The sequence below is a fragment of the Notechis scutatus genome, chromosome 14 (genome assembly GCF_049901735.1).
Source record: "Notechis scutatus isolate UNSWTSFEM ecotype Mainland chromosome 14, rNotScu1.2, whole genome shotgun sequence".
Classification (NCBI taxonomy): Eukaryota; Metazoa; Chordata; class Lepidosauria; order Squamata; family Elapidae; genus Notechis; species Notechis scutatus.
Window position 1 is genome coordinate 1,159,407 of NC_142022.1, and position 21,561 is coordinate 1,180,967.

The following is a 21,561-nucleotide window of genomic DNA, read 5'->3' on the forward strand; positions in this document are numbered from 1 at the left end:
TGAACTGCAAAAGCTGTTTTTGCAATGAAGCAGACTGCCTCACAGGAAGAGATCACGCTAAAGGGCTGTAAACTTTAGCAGATTCTCACACTGGGCCACGGGGCCGGGGTTTGGACTAGATGACCGCTTAAGGTCCCTTCCAACCCTCTCTAGAATTCTATGAAATGGAGAGCTGGCTTATTTCAAAGTGAAGTGTCGGCTTCCTGCAACATGTTTGTTATCAGTCATATCCACATGGAGCCCAGACACTTTCTCTGGAAATAACAATGGAGGGCCAGGTATTAACTTAAGGAAGGCTGTTCCCTCTGCAAAGGATGAAGGAGAGTAGGTGTAGTAAGCAACCTGCTCCAGGAGGGGGAGCCAAAGGAAATGATAGATACATTGCTAAACAGGTCCTTGACTTATGTCCACAATTGAAACCAGCCTTTCCATTGCGAAGCAAGGCAGTTGTTAAAGTGAATTGTGCCTAATTTGACGACATTTTGCACACTTGGAAAATGCCCATAAGTCATTTTTTTCAGTGCTGTTGTAACTTCAAATGGCCACTAAGCGAATTGTTGTAAGTTGAGGACTACCTGCATTTGCAGAAGACACTTAGCCTTGGAACTGAATTCACCTAGCTTGGCTTCCTGCTATATACTGAATTCTAAACAAAGCTGGTGTAACAGGGGGAAAAAAAACAGCTAACAAGGTTAACTGGGTATTTCAAGTGATTAAGCATAATGTGTGAACAAGCCCTTTAAAAGCCAGACTTTGGAAAATAAACAAATACCATCGCAAACAGATTTCTGCTTAGTATCACATAAGGAGAAGCCAAAGAAACTGGGGGCATTCGGAAGAAAAAGCTACCGAGGGGGTGACATCTTTATGTCAAAGGACAGTCCCTCAACTTATGACCACAATTGGGAAGCAGAATTCATCCCATCAAGCCCCATCGGAATTTGCTCCAACTCTAAAAACCCAAAACACTTCAGCCTCTGAACTGGGAAGGCAGAAAGTGGGAACATTTTGCTTTCAGACTTAGATCGCTGTTTCTCAGTCACCCTAATAAATATTTTATTGTTTAAGCAATTAACCGCATCCTTCTGGGATGTACATCAAACCTGAAGCGCAGTTAGAAGCTTTAAAAGTGTGTGCTTACACACGCACTCTCTTTCTCTCTCTCTCACATGCACAGAGAGAGAAATAAACTCTGGGTGTGTGTAAGTGTCCTCTTTTAGCCCCCTTTTGAGGCGATGCAGAATGTTCATTGCCACCTACTGGGTGGGGCTTGCAAAAAATGTGCCTCAGTGAGACTCCTTTTCTTACACAACTGAGGACCAACCTCGCATTGGCAACAACCAATTGGCAAAATGTCCTGACTGCCATTTATGACTTTCCCAGGGGGGCTCGACAAGCCAATGGGGAAAGCTGGATTCACTTAACGACCGTGGCAAAAAAAAAGGACAAATTCAACTGCAATTTTATTGACTGCATCACTTAGTGATAGAAGTTCCAGTCCCAGCTGTGGTTGTAAGTCAAGGACTTAAGCCATGCTTGATTAAAAATGGTTTATTCAATGCATCACAAACTGGCTGGGCCTTCACCCATCCTAACCCCACCCCTCCCAATCCATGCCATTTCTCTCTCAATTCTTGAGACTTGTACACATTGAAGTTCACATGTCTGAAAAACATCCAGACTAAAGCAGACAATCTTATATCATAGTTTATGTGGCCCAAAATCTGGCTTCACATGATCTGATAAACCGAAAACCAACAAGCAAAATGAAGATTTAAATCAGGGGTGTCCAGCCTTGACAACTTTAAGCCTGGAGGACTTCAACTCCCAGAATTCCCCAGCCAGCTGGCTGGGGAATTCTGGGAGTTGAAGTCCTCCTGGCTTAAAGTTGCCAAGGTTGAACACCCCTGATTTAAATGCAATGCGTTAAGCCCTGTCAGTATAGGAGAAATCAAAATGTGGAATTTCCAAAATGTTTCTGAGAGAAAACTGTTATCTAATTTATAAAAGTGAGTGATCAAGGGTATCCAACCGTGGCAACTTTCAGACTTGTGGACTTCAACTCCCAGAATTCCCCAGCCAGCCAGCCTGGAGAATTCTGGGAGTTGAAGTCCATAAGTCTTAAAAGTTACCAAGGTTGGATATGCCTGGGCTAGATATTGCTTGGACTCTAATGATTTGCACACGAATATACTTTGCAACGGCCATCTCCAATCTGGTGCCCTCACTTCAAAAGTGGGGATAATAAATCCCATCATCCTCAACGTGGCCATTTTACGTGTTTAGAAGTTTACTGGCCACACAACCAGCTTAATCGAGCGACTGGCTTAACCTATTTCCTGGATTGGCAGCACAATGTTATGTATGATAAACCAAGAAATGGTTGGGATTCACACAAGTTCTTCAGCCCCCGAAAGAGAACTCGGCTTATCTTAGCCAATCTTAGCATTTTTGTACAACTTTCAGGGGCCACAGCTCTCACCGGTTTAAGTGGTTTGTGTGAACACGGCAAACCTCCAATTCTGAGGGGGGGGGGGTTCCCAAGGAGAAATGAGTGTGTCTCAATGAATCTTTTGGGACTTTAAAAAAATATGCTGACAATTGCAAGAAAATCCAGTGGTATCTAATAGATGGGGGAGGCAGGGTATAGAAAAACGGGGCTCAGAGGGAACACCTGCCTGCCAGCTGTGACTTGTTCACCTCTGCGAGGATAACTACAGGTTTATGGTCTGCCCTGCACAGCACTACAAATGAAGAGGCAAACCACACGGACTTTTCCTAAACTGGTGCTCAGAATGCGCCCCCCCCCCCTTGTCCCCAGTTCCGCCCAGCTGATCTTCCCTTGAAAGCTGCCATTATTTTCTTGCTGGGCTCATCTTCCTGGAGGCCAGTGGGCTGAATCCACCCAACTGCGATGTGTTCAGAGGACTTTTCCCACCCACCAATTCCTCAAGGATTCTATTTTAAGGAAGGTCTTGAATTCTTTAAGTCGCTTTTTTTTAAAAAAAACTTAGCCCGTCCTGATATAAATGGCACAGTTAGGCCTGGTACAAAACGCTGGCGAGAAGGTTTCTCTTTGCCCCATTTTGCAACTTTTCTTGCCCCTGTTGTTAAGTGAATCACTGCAGTTAACTTAGTCACATGGTTGTTCAGTGAATCTGGCTTCCCCGTTGACTTTGCTTGTCAGAAGGTCGCAAAAGGGGATCACTTGACCCCGGGACACTGCAATCGTCATAAATATGATCATGTGCCAAGCGTCTGAATTTTGATCAGGTGACCATGGGGATACTGCAAAGGTCGTAAGTGTGAAAAACAGTCATAGGTCACTTTTTTCAGTGCTGTTGTAACTTCAGTCACTAAACAAATGGTTGTAAGTCAAGACTACCTGTAGGATGGCTACACAATCTACAACCATTGCATTGTTGAGCCATGGTGGCACGGTGGTTAGAGTGCACTACTGCAGGCTACTTCTGCTGCCTGCCGGCTGCCTGCAATTTGGCACTTCGAATCTCACCAGGCTCAAGGTTGACTCAGCCTTCCATCCTTCCGAGGTGGGTCAAAGGAGGACCCAGATTGTTGGGGGCCAAGAGGCTGACTCTGTAAACTGCTTAGAGAGGGCTGGATAGCACTGTGAAGCGGTATAGAAATCTAAGTGCTATTGCTATTTTCCTTCCTTCCTTCCTTTCCTTCCTTCTTTCCGACTCTGTAAACCCCTTAGAGAGGGTTGTAAAGCACTGTAAAGCAGTATAGAAGTCTTAAGTGCTATTGCTGTTGCTGCCAGAAGGCTCCTGGGCCCAATTCCAAGTGTTGCCTATTATTGGGGGTCGCTGGCAGCAGGTTCAGATGGCTGAGGTGTCGGGAGAGCGAGGACTCAGATGAGGGGCCTGCGTGTGAGGCAGGGATGGGGTCAGGACCATCAGGGAGTGGAATGCGGCCTTCGGAGATTGTGGCTGGCAGCAGTGATGAAGAGGCCCCCGAGGAGCCTGTGCCCAGGGCGTGAGCACGCAGGGCTGCTCGAAGGAAAGAGCAGCTGCAGCAGCATGGGTGACTCGGGAGTAAGGCTGCAAGGGAATGGCCCCTCCCTTAAGGGATAAAAGCCAGCTGAGAAACCGGACTTCTTTGCAGGAAGCAAAGAAGTGTTTGCACTCAAGCCTGGTGGACATTCGGAATATCTTGGTTGGTGTTTGAAATATTTCTTAGTAACTTTATCTAGTGTTCTTGGCAGCCTTGCACCACCTTGGCAAGGCTTGTTCTTATCAGAGACAATTAGTTTGAAACAGTCTTTTAACCGTGAAGGAACGGAATTTATAAAGAATCATTAAAAGGTTTGGCTGTTACCTCTGTTTCGTGTTTGTTTCCTTGGAACAAGGTTTGGGTCAGAACACCTATTGCCTCTGAAGCCCTCCAGGGTGGGGCAACCTCAGCCCCCCCCCTTGGCTCAAATCATTCAACCTGACCTGTTTGATAATCAAGGGAGGCTGTTCATGAAGGTCCTATTTCCTTGTGAACTACAGGCCCTGGGGAATATATTCTTGGAGGTATGCTCATTCCTGACTTTCAGGTAATCTCTTAAAGCTGGTTTTAAAGCCCTGCTAGTGGAAGAGGTGTGATTCTATTTGATGAAGGTATTCCTCACTTCACATTCATTTGGCGACAGTTCAAAGGGACAATGGCATTGAAAAAGGTGACTCCTCACTCTTGGGATGGTTGCAGCATCCCCACGGTCATGTGATCAAAATTGACGTGCTTGGCAACCAGTTGGTATTTATGATGGTTGCACAGGTGTCATGTGATCGCCATTTGTGACTTTTCAAGCAAAATCAACAAAGGACGCTGGATTTACTTAATGACCACATTTTTCATACAAACATAGAGTTGGAAAGGATCTTGGGGGTCTTCTAATCTTCCAATCCAGGAGTCCCCAAACTTGGCAACTTAAAAGTTGCCAAGTTTGGAGGCCTCTGTTCTAATCCATCCCCCTATTCAAGCAGTGGACCCTATACTTTTTCAGACAAGTGACTGTCCAGTCTCTTCTTAAAAGCCTCCAGTGATGGAGCACCCGCAACTTCTGGTGGCAAGCAGTTCCACTGGTTAATTGTTCTCACTGTTGGGAAATTCCTCCTTAGTTCTAGGTTGCTTCTCTCCTTGATGAGTTTCCATCCGTTGCTTCTTGTCCTGCCTTCAGGTGCTTTGGAAAATTCACTTAACAACTGCAGCTATTTGCTTAATCAACATGTGTTTTTTTTTAAAAAAAAAGGTAAAATCAGGTGTGACTCATTTAACAACCAACCTTGCTTAGCAAAGGAAGTCCTGGCCCTAACTGTGGTTGTAAGTCAAGGACTACCTGTATTCTTATATTGTGAGAGATTGTTGGTTTGTGTAATTCTTCTGTCATTTATTTGGGCAGTGCGGAAATCTTGTCAATAAATAAACCTTCGCCTACTTTTTTTAGTGCCTTCTCCAATGCAATCTTTGCAGTGGTGGGATTCAAATTTTTTTACTACTAGTTCTGTGGGCGTGGCTTGGTGGGCATGGTATAGCTTGGTGGGTGTGGCCTGGCTTGGTGGGTGTGGCAGGGGAAGGATACTGCAAAATCCCCTTCCCTCTCCATTCCACTAACCTGCCTTCCAGTTCCGTTCTCCTGGGCAGGGCAACCAAAGGAGACCCAATCAGCTGGGACACAGGAGGCGGAGCGTAGATGGGGCGGGGCCAATCAGAGGTGGTATTTGCCAGTTCTCTGAACTACTCAAAATTTCCGCTACTGGTTCTCCAGAACCGGTCAGAACCTGCTGATACCACCTCTGAATCTTTGGCACCATCTGTGGGTCTATTAAAATTATTAGAAGCCATTAGAAATATGAGACCAGGAAGCCAGTGGAGGCCACCTGGGCCTTGTACAAGTAGTCCTTGACTTACAACAGTTCATTTGGTGACTGTTCAAAGTTACAACAGAAGTGAAAAAAGTGAGTTGGGATCATTTTTCACACTTACAACCATTGCAGCTTCCCCAATGGATCAAAATCCAGATGCTTGGCAGCTGCCTCCTACTTATGACGGCTGCAGTGTTCCGGAGACATGGGATCCCCTTTTGCGACCTTCTGACAAGCAAAGTCAATGAGGAAATCCAGATTCACTTAACTACTTTGTTACTAACTTAACTGCTGCTTAACTTAACTTACTTAGCTACTGGGGCAAAGAAAGGTCATAAAATGAAGCAAAATGCACTTAACGAATGTTTCGCTTAGCAACAGGAATTTTGGGCTCAGTCGTGGTCATAAGTCAAGGAGTAACTCTACTCGTTTCTAGAAGAACTGAATGGTTTTCAGTACCATCCCGTTCACACCTGTCAGTCCTACTTACGTGGCTAAATTCATGGGTACAGTGTGTGTCCTGTTCTGGGTTTTGTCCTAGCATGGAAAGCAGGATGCTGTATGGTTTTAGCTGCCTGCCTACACATTAAATGATGCAGGATGTGGAATATGTGCAGCATTGCCAAAGGTTTGGCGGGCTGATGTTATTCCACCTGCCACGATTTTGAAAACAGAACAGCGGCCAATTCGACGCTCCACGCTCTCTTTTACTCTTCCTGATCCACGATGCACACCCCAAGCCCAAAACAGTTTGCTTAAGTGGCATTTGTGGGATATTTGTTTCCTCTGTTCTTCCTTTCTCCCTTTGAAGAGGATTAAGGAAAGCATCACCTTGGCATCCTCTCCAAAGCAGGAATGAAAGACTTACAAAGACAAGAGGAGCACGAGGTGGCCTGAAGTGTTGAACAGGATGTTTTGGTTTTTTTTTTTTTACAAAAATGTTAATTTGGTGGGAAAGCTGGAACACCCACTCACATGTGCCTCAATTCTCTCTCGGACCCTTTCCTAGTAAGAAACACTGGAATTTCCACTGGAATTTCACAGCAAACTGTTGTGATACAATTTCCCGCTGTGGCAAAGGTGTGTCAGGGCTGAAAAAAACCTTCTAAAAAGATCTCCAAAATAATTAATAATCAAAATTAGCAATCAAAATTAATTCTGTCTAATTTGATGAGAATCAAGGTTTCACTGCTTTTAAGCCTTTGGTGGCTATTAATAATGATTGGGGGGGAAAGGTACCCCTTTTTTGGCTGCAGAAAGGCTACTCTGCCCTATTATTAATGCAAAGCGAACCCCTAAATTAGTTCTTTTCCCTGCCGGAATAAACCAAGCCTGTCTGGGCCCACTGCTTGAGTTCCACCCAGGATATGATCCCCCCCCCCAAAAAAAGACCAATGGTACGAGTCCTATAAATGGCCTAAGGCAGCGTTTCTCAAGCGTGGCAACTTTAAGACGTGTGGACTTCAACTCCCAGAATTCCCCAGCCAGCTGGCTGGGGAATTCTGGGAATTGAAGTCCACATTAGCTGGCTGGGGAATTCTGGGAATTGAAGTCCACATTATCTGGCTGGGGAATTCTGGGAGTTGAAGTCCACATTAGCTGGCTGGGGAATTCTGGGAGTTGAAGTCCACATTAGCTGGCTGGGGAATTCTGGGAACTGAAGTCCACATTAGCTGGCTGGGGAATTCTGGGAGTTGAAGTCCACATTAGCTGGCTGGGGAATTCTGGGAACTGAAGTCCACATTAGCTGGCTGGGGAATTCTGGGAGTTGAAGTCCACATTAGCTGGCTGGGGAATTCTGGGAACTGAAGTCCACATTAGCTGGCTGGGGAATTCTGGGAGTTGAAGTCCACATTAGCTGGCTGGGAATTATGGGAACTGAAGTCCACATTAGCTGGCTGGGGAATTCTGGGAGTTGAAGTCCACATTAGCTGGCTGGGGAATTCTGGGAATTGAAGTCCACATTAGCTGGCTGGGGAATTCTGGGAACTGAAGTCCACATTAGCTGGCTGGGGAATTCTGGGAGTTGAAGTCCACATTAGCTGGCTGGGGAATTCTGGGAATTGAAGTCCACATTAGCTGGCTGGGGAATTCTGGGAGTTGAAGTCCACATTAGCTGGCTGGGGAATTCTGGGAGCTGAAGTCCACATTAGCTGGCTGGGGAATTCTGGGAACTGAAGTCCACATTAGCTGGCTGGGGAATTCTGGGAATTGAAGTCCACATTAGCTGGCTGGGGAATTCTGGGAGTTGAAGTCCACACATCTTAAAAGTTGCTAGGGTTGAGACATACCGTCGTCCTAAGGCAATCAGCAGACCCCAGCACCACCACAATTCATCCCATTCTGCAAGGCTGTATCAAGGCCCCCACCTGCCCCACCCAGAAAAACATGCCGATTCTTTCCCTCCGACATATAAAACACACATACACACCTCCCTTCGAAAGAAAATAGATAATGCAGCGGCAGAAGAGCGAAACCTAGGAACCGTCAGAACCCGGTTGCGGTGATGAAATGGTTCAAGCAGATGTGAAGAGAGAAAATTAACAAAAAGCAAAAGTCATTTGCTGGAAAGAAAACTGAAAACCATACCTTGGCTGTTTAGTGTCAGATGAGCTGGACCTTGAAAGGGAAGGAAAGAAAAAAAGAAAGAAAGAAAAAAGACGAGTCATAAAAACGCACGGAAAAAGGGAGGGTTTTTCTTCCCCTCTTTGCCACAATTTAAAAGCATTTTTTTAACTTGTGACAGGCATCCAGACCCCCAGCAGACAGAGAAGGGAAGGGAATTGAGGGCCGGATGCCGAAACAAACAGAAAGGAAAGGAGGAAGAACTTAAAATCCCGGACAGAGCCAGATAGAACCAAGCAGTAACAAGAAGGAACAGGGTGGGGGGGGAAAATAAAAGTTTGGTTTTTTTGGGGGGGGGGGTTATATGCTTTAAAAAAAAAAGCATTTAAGGCAGATGCTGTATCGCCTGGTGAGAAAAATGCTTTTTTTTCCTGGGTTATAAACAAAATTTGAAATAAAAGAAAACCAAGCAGCCTTAATAGGACAGTGTCGTGTTTGCAGACGGCAAGACGCAGCGGGAGTGGTTCTGGGAAGGAAAATGGTTAGTGGAGCCCCCTGGCCTGTTAAAACGTTTGGGGGGGGGCTCAGTCTGGTGGGGAGGGAGACAGCCCTGCAGCTCCACCCTAAGGGGGCCTAGGAACAGGAGGATAATTTTCCCCAAACCGAAATGTTTTCAGGCCTTTTCAATTCAGAGGATTTCTCTGTGAATACCACAAGACCACATCTTTGTAGAAGGCAAGGCAATAAACACAACATCAAGCAGTAGCAGTATTGGTAACCTTGGGTGGAAGGGTGCAGGAACAAAGCCATTGGGACATTCAAGAAGCTGTGTTCAGACAACACAGTTTGCAACCAGTTTGCTCAGCATATTAAACCAGAAACTAGCCAAACAGCATGGTTTTCCACAAGTTAATCCAGAAAGAAACTAACCCAAACTTTAAAAGATTCGTAGGTTGCCTGGAGGGGCTACAGCTTCACCACATCTGGTTAAGTGCTGTATGCCACCCTGTTCCCACAATATACTGACCTCATCAAGCAGGATTTATGTGTGTTGCAGGAACTCATTAAAAAGGATCAGCTGACCCAGTCAATTAACCTCCAAGGATTTAAATGTGACCCCAAAGAGACCCCATTTAATGGCTTCTCCTACAGGTAATGCTGTAGTTTGCCTATTTAGTCCTCCAGGAAAAAGAGCTGGAGAGAAAGAGGGGCGGAAAAACAAACAAAACTCTCCATACTAGAACTCACTGGTAGAATACAGGTAGTCCTCGACTTACAACAGTTCATTTAGTGACCGTTACAAAGTTACAACAGCACTGAAATATATGAGTTATGACTGTTTTTCACCCTTATGACCTTTGCAGCATCCTCATGGTCACGCAATCAAAATCAAGATTTTTGGCAACTGATTCATATTTATGACGGTCGCCGTGTCCTGGGGTCATGTGATCCCCATTTGTGACCTTCTGACAAGCAAAGTCAATGGGGAAGCCAGATTCATTTAACAACCATGTGACTAACTTAACAACTGCAGGGATTTACTTAACAACCGTGGCAAGAAAGGTCGTAACAGAGCAAAGCTCACTTAACAAAAGTCTTGTGGAGCAGCAAAAAATTTGGGGCTCTATTGTGGTTGTAAGTCAAGGACTGCCTGTATTATTCATTTGTCCAATTTACATGCCATTGGTCTGTGAGGCGACACCAAGTGGCTAAGCCAGTTATGAGAAGATGAGGTTCCAGTCCTCATGATCTTGAATAAATGGGTTTTTGTTTTTTTGTAAGCTAGCCTAGAGTCACATAAAGTGAGTGGGCGGCCACATAAATTCTCTAAATAAATAAATTCTCTAAATAAGTAAATAAATAAATAAATTCTCTAAATAAATATTCTCTAAATAAATACATAAATTCTCTAAATAAATACATAAACTCTCTAAATAAATTCTCTAAATAAATAAATAAATCCTCTAAAGAAATAAACCACAGGGCTAAGCTGTTCTCTGGCTGAAGGCTCACTCCCAGAAACACTGCCGGGGTCCAGACTGAGTTTGCCTATTCCACATCACTTATTCCAGATTAATTATCAGTCCATCCCCACATCCATCCCTGGTCTATGACCTGCTACATGATCAAAATCTGGCTGCTTAGCAACTGACTCGTATTTGCGACGGTTGCAGCATCCTGGGGGGGGGGGGTGTTGTCACGTGATCCCCTTTTGCAAACTTCTGACAAATAAAGTCAACGGGGAAGCCAGATTCCACTTAACAACGGTCTGACTCATTTAAGGACTCAAGCGATTCGCTTCACAAATGTGGCGAGAAAAGTCGTAAAATGGGGCACAGCTCGCTTAACACATTTCTCACTTAGCAACATAAATTTGGGCTCAATTGTGGTCGTAAGTTGAGGATTACTGACTGTACTTCTCAAACTGGATGGCTTTAAGCAGTACGGACTTCACTTCCCAGAATTCCCCATGTGGAATCAAAGAGGGTAAAGCTCTGAAGGTCCTTCTAGTCCAGATTCATGGACTTCAACATCCAGAATTCTCAGGTCATGAAGGCTGGGGGATTCTGGGAGTTGAAGTCCATACCGCTTAAAGCTACCCAGGCTGGAAATACTGCCTCTGACAAAAGGAGAGCCCCCTCCAACCAAAGACAGCGGCCTTTTTAGGAAGACAAGCACAGACTCTGTCACACTCACAAAATGGCTACCCCTTTTCTCAGGGTTTTGGGGTTTTTTTTGGCCTTCCCGTGAAAGCCCGTTCTGCAAGGACTGCTGCGCAGAAGAAGCTTGCAAGAGAGAGCTAGGGGATCCCCGATCGCCTCCCCCATCACCCCCAGTCGAAGGATGCTGCACCCAACTTGCAATGGCACTGCCCTTCCCTGTGTCACTCCCTCGGGCCCCATTTATCAGCGTGTCAGCTTCGGTGGCTGCATTGGCAGCCGTTTCCAAAAGGGAGCACCCAATTTGAAAGGGGGCTCTCGTTCTCCCGCTCTCTCTTACTCACACGTACACACTGAGACCACAACCATTCCAGAAGCAATCAATCTATCGGACGCAGCACCAAAGAGCTGCGTTCACCTGTCCTTCACTCTTCATCACACAAAGTCCTAAAATGGGTAAAATGTTGAAATTGCAAATCCAATCTCTCTCTCTCTCTCTCTCTCTCTCTCTCTCTCTCTCTCTCTCTCTCTCTCTCACACACACACACACACACACACACACACACACACACACTTTAGCCATTCTTCAGAGGCTGAGAATATTGGATGTCTTTCAGTTTCTAAAACCAGTTATTTAGGGAGCTGGCGGTAACTTGGGGAGCGAGGAAAAAAATTGCACCAAGGAGAAAATCTCCCTTTGTGTGTATATGTTCAAAAATACTTTCATTTATGACCTTTGCAGGCAGCTTCCAAGATGGAAGGAAGCTGAATTCACTGAATGACCACAGCAAAAAAAAAAAAAGTCATAAAATCAGCTGCAACTCACTTAATGAACACATCATTTAGCATCGGAAGTTCCAGTCCCAATTGTGGTCATAAGTTGAGGACTGCCTGTAACTGTTTCGGGTGGCAGACTTGGGAAGTGGCCTTCATTGCCTGTAGGTGCCGCAGAATATATTACAGTACAGGTATTCCTCGACTTACAACAGTTCATTCAGGGACCGTTCAAAGTTATAAAACATCACTAGAAAATGTGACTTACGACTGTTCTTCAAACTTACGACCTTCGCAGCAACCCACGGTCATGTGATCGAAATTCAGAGGCCTGGCAAGCTGTTCATACTTATGACCGTTACCTTGTCCCCTCTCTTTGGCGACCTTCTGATGAGCAAAATCAAAGGGGAAGCCAGGTTTTACTTAACAGCGGGAGTGATTCACTTAACAACTGTGGGAGGAAGAAATGGGGCAAAACCCACTGAACAAATGGTCTCACTTTGCAACGAAAAGGCTGGGCTCCGGGGTGGTCGTAAGTCAAGGACTGCCTGTTCTGCATTCCCGCCGCTGAGAATTCACCACCCTTCCATTCCCATTGGTCTGCGCACACCAGGCAGGAGGGGACCAGCCGCAGTGTTGCTCCAGGCGCGCCGTAATCGTTTAGATCGGCACTTGAGACAGGCAGGCGCAGAGAAACGCAGAGTGTCTGCTCTGAACGCCTCCAGCCGCCCTCAAGTTTCACGGTAAAGACTTGGCTGAAGTTCGGGGCCAGAAAAGAAGATTCCCAGGATAAAGCTAAAGGATTAGATGCCCCATAAACGAGCAGGGATGATTTTCTGCACTGAGCCCAATATAGATCAACAAAGATGATTAGGGGACTGGAGGCTAAAACATATGAAGGACGGTTGCTGGAACTGGGTTGGTCTAGTTTAATGAAAAGAAGGACTCGGGGAGACAGGATAGCAGGGTTCCAATATCTCAGGGGCTGCCCCAAAGAAGGGGGGGCAAGGTATTCCCCAAAGCACCCGAGGGCAGGACAAGAAGCAATGGGTGGAAACTAATCAAGGAGGGAAGCAACCTAGAACTAAGGAGAAACTTCCTGACAGAACAGTTAATCAGTGGAACAACTTGCCTCCAGAAGTTGTAAATAGCAATAGCACTTAGACTTGTATACCACTTTACAGTGCTTTGCAGCCCTCCCTAAGCAGTTTACAGAGTCAGCCTCTCCAATCTGGGTCCTCATTTTACCCACCTCGGAAGGACGGAAGGCTGAGTCAACCTTGAGCCTGGTGGGATTTGAACTGCCAAACTCTAGGCAGCTGGCTGCAGAAGTAGCTTGCAGTACTGCATTCTAACCACTGCACCACAGAGGCTCAAAATGCTCCAACACTGGAAGTTTTTAATAAGAGATTGGAGAACCATTTGTCTGAAATGGTGTAAGGTTTCCTGCCTAAGCAGGGGGGTTGGCCTAGAAGACCTCGAAGGTCCCTTCCAACTCTGTTGTTCTAAGATCAGAAGTTTACATTTTACATTTATTTGGAACTAGCTGGATACCCGTGCTTTGCTAATAAACTATGTGACCGGGCAAATTTTGGGGGAGGAAAATAAGGGGGGAAAAAATCTGCCTCTGCCTACCAGCATCCATTGGTATTCATCTAGCTCAATGTGTAAGAGAGTTGAGGGCTGTTTGGAAACTGAAAGAGTATTTACTCTGTATGCAAGGAGATAGCAAGGAGCCTGGGTGTGGCTTAGCTCAACTGTTCTGTACTGAAGCTGCTTGCTGCTGCAAAACCGAAACTGAAACTCCTCTCCTCTGCTTGTGTTTTGCATTTGGAAGAGATTTCTTTTCAGGTGGGGAGGGGGAGTAGAACTCCTTAGCATCAGAGTGTGTTAATAATAATAATAATAATATAGGAAATGCTAATGCTCTGATGGTTATTTTGAAAAATCCTTTCTTAGTGAGCACAGCCAAGAGGAAGATACGTGCCAAATTTCAAGTTTGTAGGCTTTACGGTGCTGGAGATTTTGTGATGATGCGTGAGGGGTATTTCACTTTTATATATATATAGATTAGGTGGGACAGTATTGAAAGGGATTGTTTAGGGCAGTGTTTCTCAACTCCCAGAATTCCCAAGCTAGCTGGCTGGGGAATTCTGGGAGTTGAAGTCCACCCATCTTCCAAGTGGCCAAGATTGAGAAACACTGGCTTAGGTTATCAAGTGCCCTTCCCACCCTGATGCTGCAGATCTGCGCAGGAATCTAAATTCAAGCATCTTCCATGGTTCTTTTTGTTGGAAAACCTCTCGAAGGATGGCAAGGGAAACACCCCCTTTTTTTTTCCCAAATGCACACTGCACCATCTGACAATGGTGGTCCTGGAGGTGCAGGTGGGCTTGGAATTTTAGTCCTGTCTCAGGATGTTAAAGAGAAATAAATGAGTTAAAGATGTGTGGTTCTAGATTTCTCCATCATCCACCCCCCCAAAAAACACATTAACATTTTCCCCTTTGCCCTTAAAACACAACAAGACAATCTGAGGGGCGTCCAGACCCCACATAATCAGCCCTGCCTACTGCAAACCGCACCCCTCCCCCCAACAAAATCGCTTATTTCCATCCTACGTGGCTTTTTGGTTGTCAGTCAAGCTCAAAGCAGGTAATGATGACAGAAAAGTTGATGGAACGGCTGGTCGATCAAGGTAGAATACAAACAATTACATGATACAGCAACCTTAAACAGACATACAAACAGTCAAAGGCTTTGCTAAAAGGCTGGAATTAATTAATGCGCTCCGTTCAAGCAAAGCAGTAATTCATGCTACGTGCTGTGTTTAAGGAGTCCACAAATAATTAATACCAAGGCCTCAAAATACTGTACATACATCATGACAACTTCCCCAGTGGCTGTGTTCACACAATAGTTCCACCCAGCCAACAGATTCACACACACCAGATGCTCTGATCAGTGTGCACTTTGGAAGAGGTTTTGGATGACACCATGTGAATTCGGCCCATTGGGTTATCTTACGGTTCAATGGGAACCCAGAAATGTGGTCACAAGTAGTCCTCGACTTACGGCCTTTTGTTTGATGAGCGTTCAAAATTACAACAGTGATGAAACTAATGCCTGACAACTGGTCCTCACACTTAGAACCATTTAGTCCCCCCCCCCCCATGGTCACATGATCTTGGAGTCATGTGATCATCATCAGCAACCTTCCTCGGGGGGCTTCCAACAAGCAAAGTCGATGGAAAAGTCACATTTGCTTAATGACAGCACGATTGGTTTAATGGGTTCACACTGCAGAGTGAGACGGCTGCCTTATAAATTTTATAAAGAAGTAACAACCACCATGGCAAAAAGATTGTAAAATTGAGCATGGTGATGTGATTATTCCCTTAACAACTGCCTCACTTAGCGACAGATATTCCAATCCCAATTGTGGTGGTGAGTCAAGGATTACCTGTAAGTCAGAAACCAGGTTAAGCGCAAGTGAATGCAATCTATGTGTATGTTTCTGGGGCAATGCACATGTCCTAATGAGAAGACTTCTTAAAAGGCAAGTGGACATTCATAAATTAAACCCAATAAAGAGAGCTGAAAAAGAGGGCAAGGCCTTCCTGGTTGAACATTTCAGAATCTACCTTTCAGGTCAAGCTTGTGCATCTAAACTGCCTCATTAGCATTAAATAATCCTGGCTTTACTTCCTCTGCTCCTTAACTTCTCCAAACTCTGAAGCCAACTAGCAGGATTTCAAGACCCAGTCCAGAATAAGTCAGGATGGAGAACAAAACGTAGCAGAAGAACAGAAAAATAGAATTGGAAGGGACCCTGAAGGTCTTTTAGCCCAGCCTCCTGCTCAAGCAGGAGACCAGGAGCAGGAACAGCAGATAAAATGGTAGTCCAGCCTCTTCTTAAAAGCCTCCAGCGATAGAGCACCCGCAGCTTCTGGTGGCAAGCTGTTCCACTGATTGTTCTCACTGTCAGGAGTGAGTTCTCCTTAGTTCTAGGTTGCTTCTAAACTTGATTAATTTCCATCTTCTTCTTATCTTGCCTTCAGGTGCTTTGTAAAATAGTTGACCCCTCTTCTCTATGGCAGACCCTCAAATATTGGAAGACTGCTATCATATCATCCTTAACTTTCTTTTCACTACAAATACCCAATTCCTGCAACCGTTCTTCATATGTTTTATTCTCCAGTCCCCTCATCATCCTGATTGCTCTTCTCTGCACCTTTTCCAAATCCTTTTTATATTGCGGTGACCAAAACTGGACGCAGTATTCCAAGCGTGGTCTTACCAAGGCCACACCTGGAATATAGGTTTGGAATAGCAAGTTTGGCTTATCTATTAAGCAGAACTTGGGGGGGGGGGAGACAGGGATGGCTAAGTGGATGACAGAATCTGTGCCCACAGTTCTATGTCTGGCTCGCTTCTGTTCCTGCTGTTGATGAGTTTTTAGTGAAGGGCTGTTCTCTTTGGAATCTGATGGTCTCTTCAGTGGGAGGACAAAACGTTTTAATTTCATGACAAATCCTTCTTTCTGACTGCCACAGACTACCGCGGCTCTCCTCCTACGATATCATTCTTGGAGCTTTTTAGTGAAAGTTCACTAAGTGGACCAAAACCTTTTTTTTTTGGTCTAAAAACCCATTCAAGGAATAAAATCTTGAGAGAACAACTCTCTCTCCCTTCTGCCAGCACATAGCAACCAACAGAGTCTAGCAGCAGTTGAAAGACAGCAAGTAAAAGCCGACAAAATGATTACAGAACCTGCAGACATCTTGAAGCATCTCTGCCTCCCAGTTGAAGACAAAACGTTGCTTTTATTAATCCGTATTCATCACTTGGCTTTCAGCACCCCGGTCTTCAGACAGCGCGAGTGCTTTGCACTTCCTTTATATTTTGTCCCAAACCATTCAGGAAGCCTGTCCTGCAGCAAGGCAAGACTCTACAGGTAGTCCTCAACTTATGACCAGATTTGGGATCAGAATTTCCACTGCTAAACAAGGCAGTTGGTCAATGAGTTGCACCCATGTTTAGGGCCTTTTTTGCCACGGTTATTAAGTGAATCACTGCACACAGATGTTAAGAGATTCATTCTGGTTTCCCCCATTGACATGCTTGTCAGAAGCCACTGGGAAAGTCACAAATGGAAATAACATGATCCTGAGGACCAGTAGCCATGGCAATAGCCCTTAGACTTATATACCGCTTCACAGTGATTTACAGCCCTCTCTAAGCAGTTTACAGAGTCAGCCCATTGTTCCCAACGATCAGGGTCCTCATTTTACCAACTTTACCAACGGAAGGCTGAGTCAACCTCAAGCCAGTCAGGATTGAACTCCTGGCAATTGGCAGATTTAGTGTGCAATACTGCATTCTAACCACTGTGCAGGCAGGCAGGCAGGCAGGCAGGCAAATAGCACTGGCACTTAGTGTCCCAAAGTCGTTGAGTCCACTTGTAGGTTTAGCTGTTTCCTCAAATAAATCTGTGTCCTCAGATAAATGGGTCCTTCCACACCCATTTGCACTACTCAGGTGACCAGAGGACACAGATAAACCTCCAAGTGGCCTCAACGACTCTCTAAGAGAATGCATTCCTCACCATCTAATTCAGAGCTGAAGAAGCTTCTTGGATGAGAAGTGAAACGTCTTCAAAAAAACAAACAAACTAGAAAGTCCAGTTGCCTTTTGAGAAAAGCACCTTTGGGACAACCAGGACCTGAGAATTGAGCATCTCCATAGACGCTAGCACTCAAACGTAGATACCACTTCACAGTGCATTTACAGCCCCCTCTAAGCGGTTTATAGAGCCGGCCCATTGCTCCCAACAATCTGACCTTAGAAGGACAGAAGGCCGGAGAAAGGAAGTCCAAAAAATCCCAAGGAAGTCCACTTGCCTTTTGGAAAAATTCCTTGGGGACACATGACCCCCAAGACTCTGCAACCATCATAAATACATGCCTGTTGCCAAGCACTTTTGAGCACGTTGGCTGTAGGGATGCTGCAATGGTTGTAAGTGCAAGGACTGGTCACGTCACTTATTTCAGTGTTATAACTTCAGTCGCTAAATAATCCTTATAAGGACCACTTGTACTGTCAAGGGGGAAAAGGACCAGAGTCTTGGGATTTGAGCTCTAAAAATCTGGAAGCCTTTCCTTCAGTCAGATGCAGAGGACCCAGTCCCTCTGGCAATAGAGGTAGTCCTCAACTTACAACTGTTTGTTTAGTGACCGCTCGAAGTTACAACAGCACTGAAAAAAGCGACTTATGACCGTTTTTCACATTTATGGTGGTTGCAGCATCCCTACAGTCACGTCATCAAAATTCACAACTGACTCGCATTTATGATGGTCGCCATGTCCTGGGCTCACGTGATTCCCTTTTGCGACCTTCCGACAAGTCAATGAGAAAACCAAATTCACTTAACGACTGGGTGACTAACTTAACAACCGCAGGGATTCCCTTAACAAATGTGGCGAGAAAAGTCGTAAAAAATGGGGCAAAGCTCCCTTAACAAATGTCTCCCTTAACAACATAAATTTGGGGCTCAACTGTGGTCATAACCGAGGGCCACCTTTGCACTTCAGGAAGTCACTGATAGCTGATCTGCGGCTGCCACAACATGTTATAATTGCTTCATTTTTCGGTTTGATTTCCCCCCCACCCTTCTCCTTCTGCATATTGTTCAGATTCATCCTTCGGGTCCTTTTGTGAGTCCCGATGTTAAACAGGTAAATTCTGCAGTTAATGTCTTGTACGAATCCATTCATGGGTAGCTGTCACCCAAGAGGCAAACGGGGAACTCCGAATCTCAGGGGCCGAGTTGAATGCTTAAAAGGCATGCATGCACGCCACGTAGCAGTGCCATTATGTTTGTTTCAGGCCTGCTGCAAGCAAACCCACAGAAGTTACTAGTCCACAACAAGTTTTATTGCTTGGCTCACAGTCGCCGCTGCAGTCTGCACAAAATGAGATAGCGAAGCTGAGAAGGCATTTCCTCAACCAGGAGCAATCAAGTTCTCTAAAAAGGGGGAGATTTTGAATCCCCCCCTCCCCGATTTGTGGGCACCATGGAGATTTAAGAAGTGTCACACTGGCCTGATTGAAGGAGAAAAGGTCTCCCATATACCCTGCAGCTGAAGGAAGAAGGCTAGAATCAGGCTTGCCTTCCCACAGCACCCATACCCGGGTCAATTGCAATCTTGGTACAGGTAGTCCTCGATTTACGACCACAACTGAGCCCAACATGTCTGTTGTTAAGCGAGACACTGTTGTTAAGTGAAGTTTGCCCCATTTTACCTCTTTTCTTGCCTCAGCTGTTAAGTGAACCCCTGCAGTTGGTAAGTTAGAAACCCCATTGACTTTGCTTCTCAGAAGGCCACAAAAGGGAGATCACGTGACTGTGGGACATTGCGACGGTCATAAATATGAGTCAGTTGCCAAGCGTCTGAATCACGTGATCACAGGGAGGTTGCAAAGATCATAACTGTGAAAAACGGTTCTTAGTCGCTTTTCTCAATGCTGTTGTAACATTGAACTAAGTGAATTGTTGTAAGACAAAGACTGACTACCTGTACTCTTTTAATCTTTTCCTAGAGAAACTGCTATCTTGAGGGGAGAGTTGATAAGTTGTTAAGTGAATCTGGCTTCCCCATTGACTTTGCTTCTCAGAAGGCCACAAAAGGGGATTGCATGACCTCGGGACACTGAGACGGTCATAAATATGAGTCAGTTGCCAAGCGCCTGAATTTTGATCACATGATCATGGAGCTGCTGGGAAGGTTGTAACTGCCAAAAAGGATCCCTAAGTCCCTTTTTTCAGTGCCGTGGTAACTTTGGTCACTAAACGAACTGATAACAGATAATCAGAGTTGGAAGGGATCTGGGAGGTCATCTAGTCCAACCGCCCGCCCAAGCAGGAGACCCTACACCGTTTCTGACAGAAGGCAGCCCAGTTTCTTCTCTCACTGTCAGGAAATTCCTCCTTATTTCCAGATTGAATCTCTCCTGGGTCAGTTTCCATCCATTATTCCTTGTCTGGCCTTCAGGTGCCTTGGAAAATAGCTTGACCCCCCCCTCCTCTCTGGGGCAGCCCCTCAAATACTGGATGGCTGCTTTCCTGTCTCCCCTGGTCCTTCTCTTCCCTAGACTAGCCAGGTCCAGTTCCTGCAACCGTTCATCGTATGTTTTAGTCTCCAGACCTTTGATCGTCTTAGGGAAATTACAGATTAACAGAGTTGGAAGGGACCTTGTAGGTCATCTAGTCCAACCCCCCACACCTAAGCAGGAGACCTAACACCACTTCTGACACATGGCAGTCCAGTCTCTTCTTGAAAGCCTCCAGTGATGAAGCTCCCACAACTTCCGAAGGCAACTTCTGTTCCAGGGGTTGATTGTTCTCCCTGTCAGGAAATTCCTCCTTATTTCCAGGTTGAATCTCTCCTTGATCAGTTTCCATCCATTCTTCCTTGTCTGGCCTTTGGGTGCTTTAGAAAGTAGATTGACCCCTTCCTCTCTGTTGTAACTGTTCTAAGTCGAGGACTACCTGTGGTTGTGTTCCCACAACATGCTAGGTTTGGCAACCCAAATCCATTTTTGGTGGCTCACAAGTGCAGACGAAAAAGGATTAAAAGCAGTCCCTCACTCTGACAGGTAGCAGGTGCACAGCCTCCCATTTCCCCCAGAGGTTGCCATTAGCCATGCAAAAGGCTGAGCATGCCCTTCTTTTGGGCAATTCCAATGCATGGAGCAGGGGGGTGAAGCCAAAGGTGTGGGGGTGGGTGAGTAAGCACTGAGTTGCTCCAAACAAAATGATGTGTCAGAAAGGACCGATTGACGTGATATCTATTAGAGCAGTGTTTCTTAACCTTAGAGGCTTGAAGATGAGTGGACTTCAACTCCCAGAATTCCTCAGCTAGGCATGCAGCATGCATGCACGGCTCACTGGGGAATTCTGGGAGTTGAAGTCCACCCATCTTCAAGCTGCCACGGTTGAGAAACATTGTATTAGAGCAGTGTTTCCCAATCAAGGCAAATTTAGGATAGCAATAGCACTTAGACTTATATAGCGCTTCCCAGTGGTTTACAGCCCTCTCTAAGCGGTTTACAGAGAAGGAAGGGAGGAAGGAAGGGAGGGAGGGAGGGAGGGAGGGAGGGAGGGAGGGAGGAAGGAAGGAAGGAAGGAAGGAAGGAAGGAAGGAAGGAAGGAAGGAAGGAACGAGATGAGAAGGGAGGGAGGGAGGGAGGGAGGAAGGGCAATAGCAATAGCTCTTAGACTTATATACCACTTCGCAGTGCCCTACAGTCCTCTCTAAGCGGTTTACAGAGTCAGCCTCTTGCCGCCAACAATCTGGGTCCTCATTTTACCGACCTCAGAAGGATGGAAGGCTGAGTCAACCTGGAGCCTGGTGAGTTTCGAAGTGCCAAATTGCAGGCAGCTGGCAGTCAGCAGAAATAGCCTACAGTACAACACTCTAGCTACTGTGCCACCGTGGCTCATAGGCAGACTTCCACTCTCAGAATTTGCAAAATTTAATTAATTCCATAACAAGTCCTTCTCTTTATGTATTTGTTTGTTAAATTTATATAGGGAGCCCTCAACTTGGAACAGTTCGTTTAGTGACCGTTCGAAGTTGCAACGGCACTGAAAAAAGGGACTTGTGACCGTTTTTCACACTTATGACTGT

At 45.6% G+C, this 21,561-nt stretch overlaps 1 protein-coding gene across 1 annotated transcript in view; it reads right to left on the reverse strand.

The window, feature by feature from the left end:
* Positions 1-21,561, reverse strand: part of NRXN2 (neurexin 2) — a 385,627-nt gene that overhangs the window by 286,972 nt on the left and 77,094 nt on the right. Inside the window, 1 exon segment of the mRNA XM_087943407.1 lies at positions 8,460-8,489. Coding sequence (XP_087799533.1) covers positions 8,460-8,489 — 30 coding nt within the window.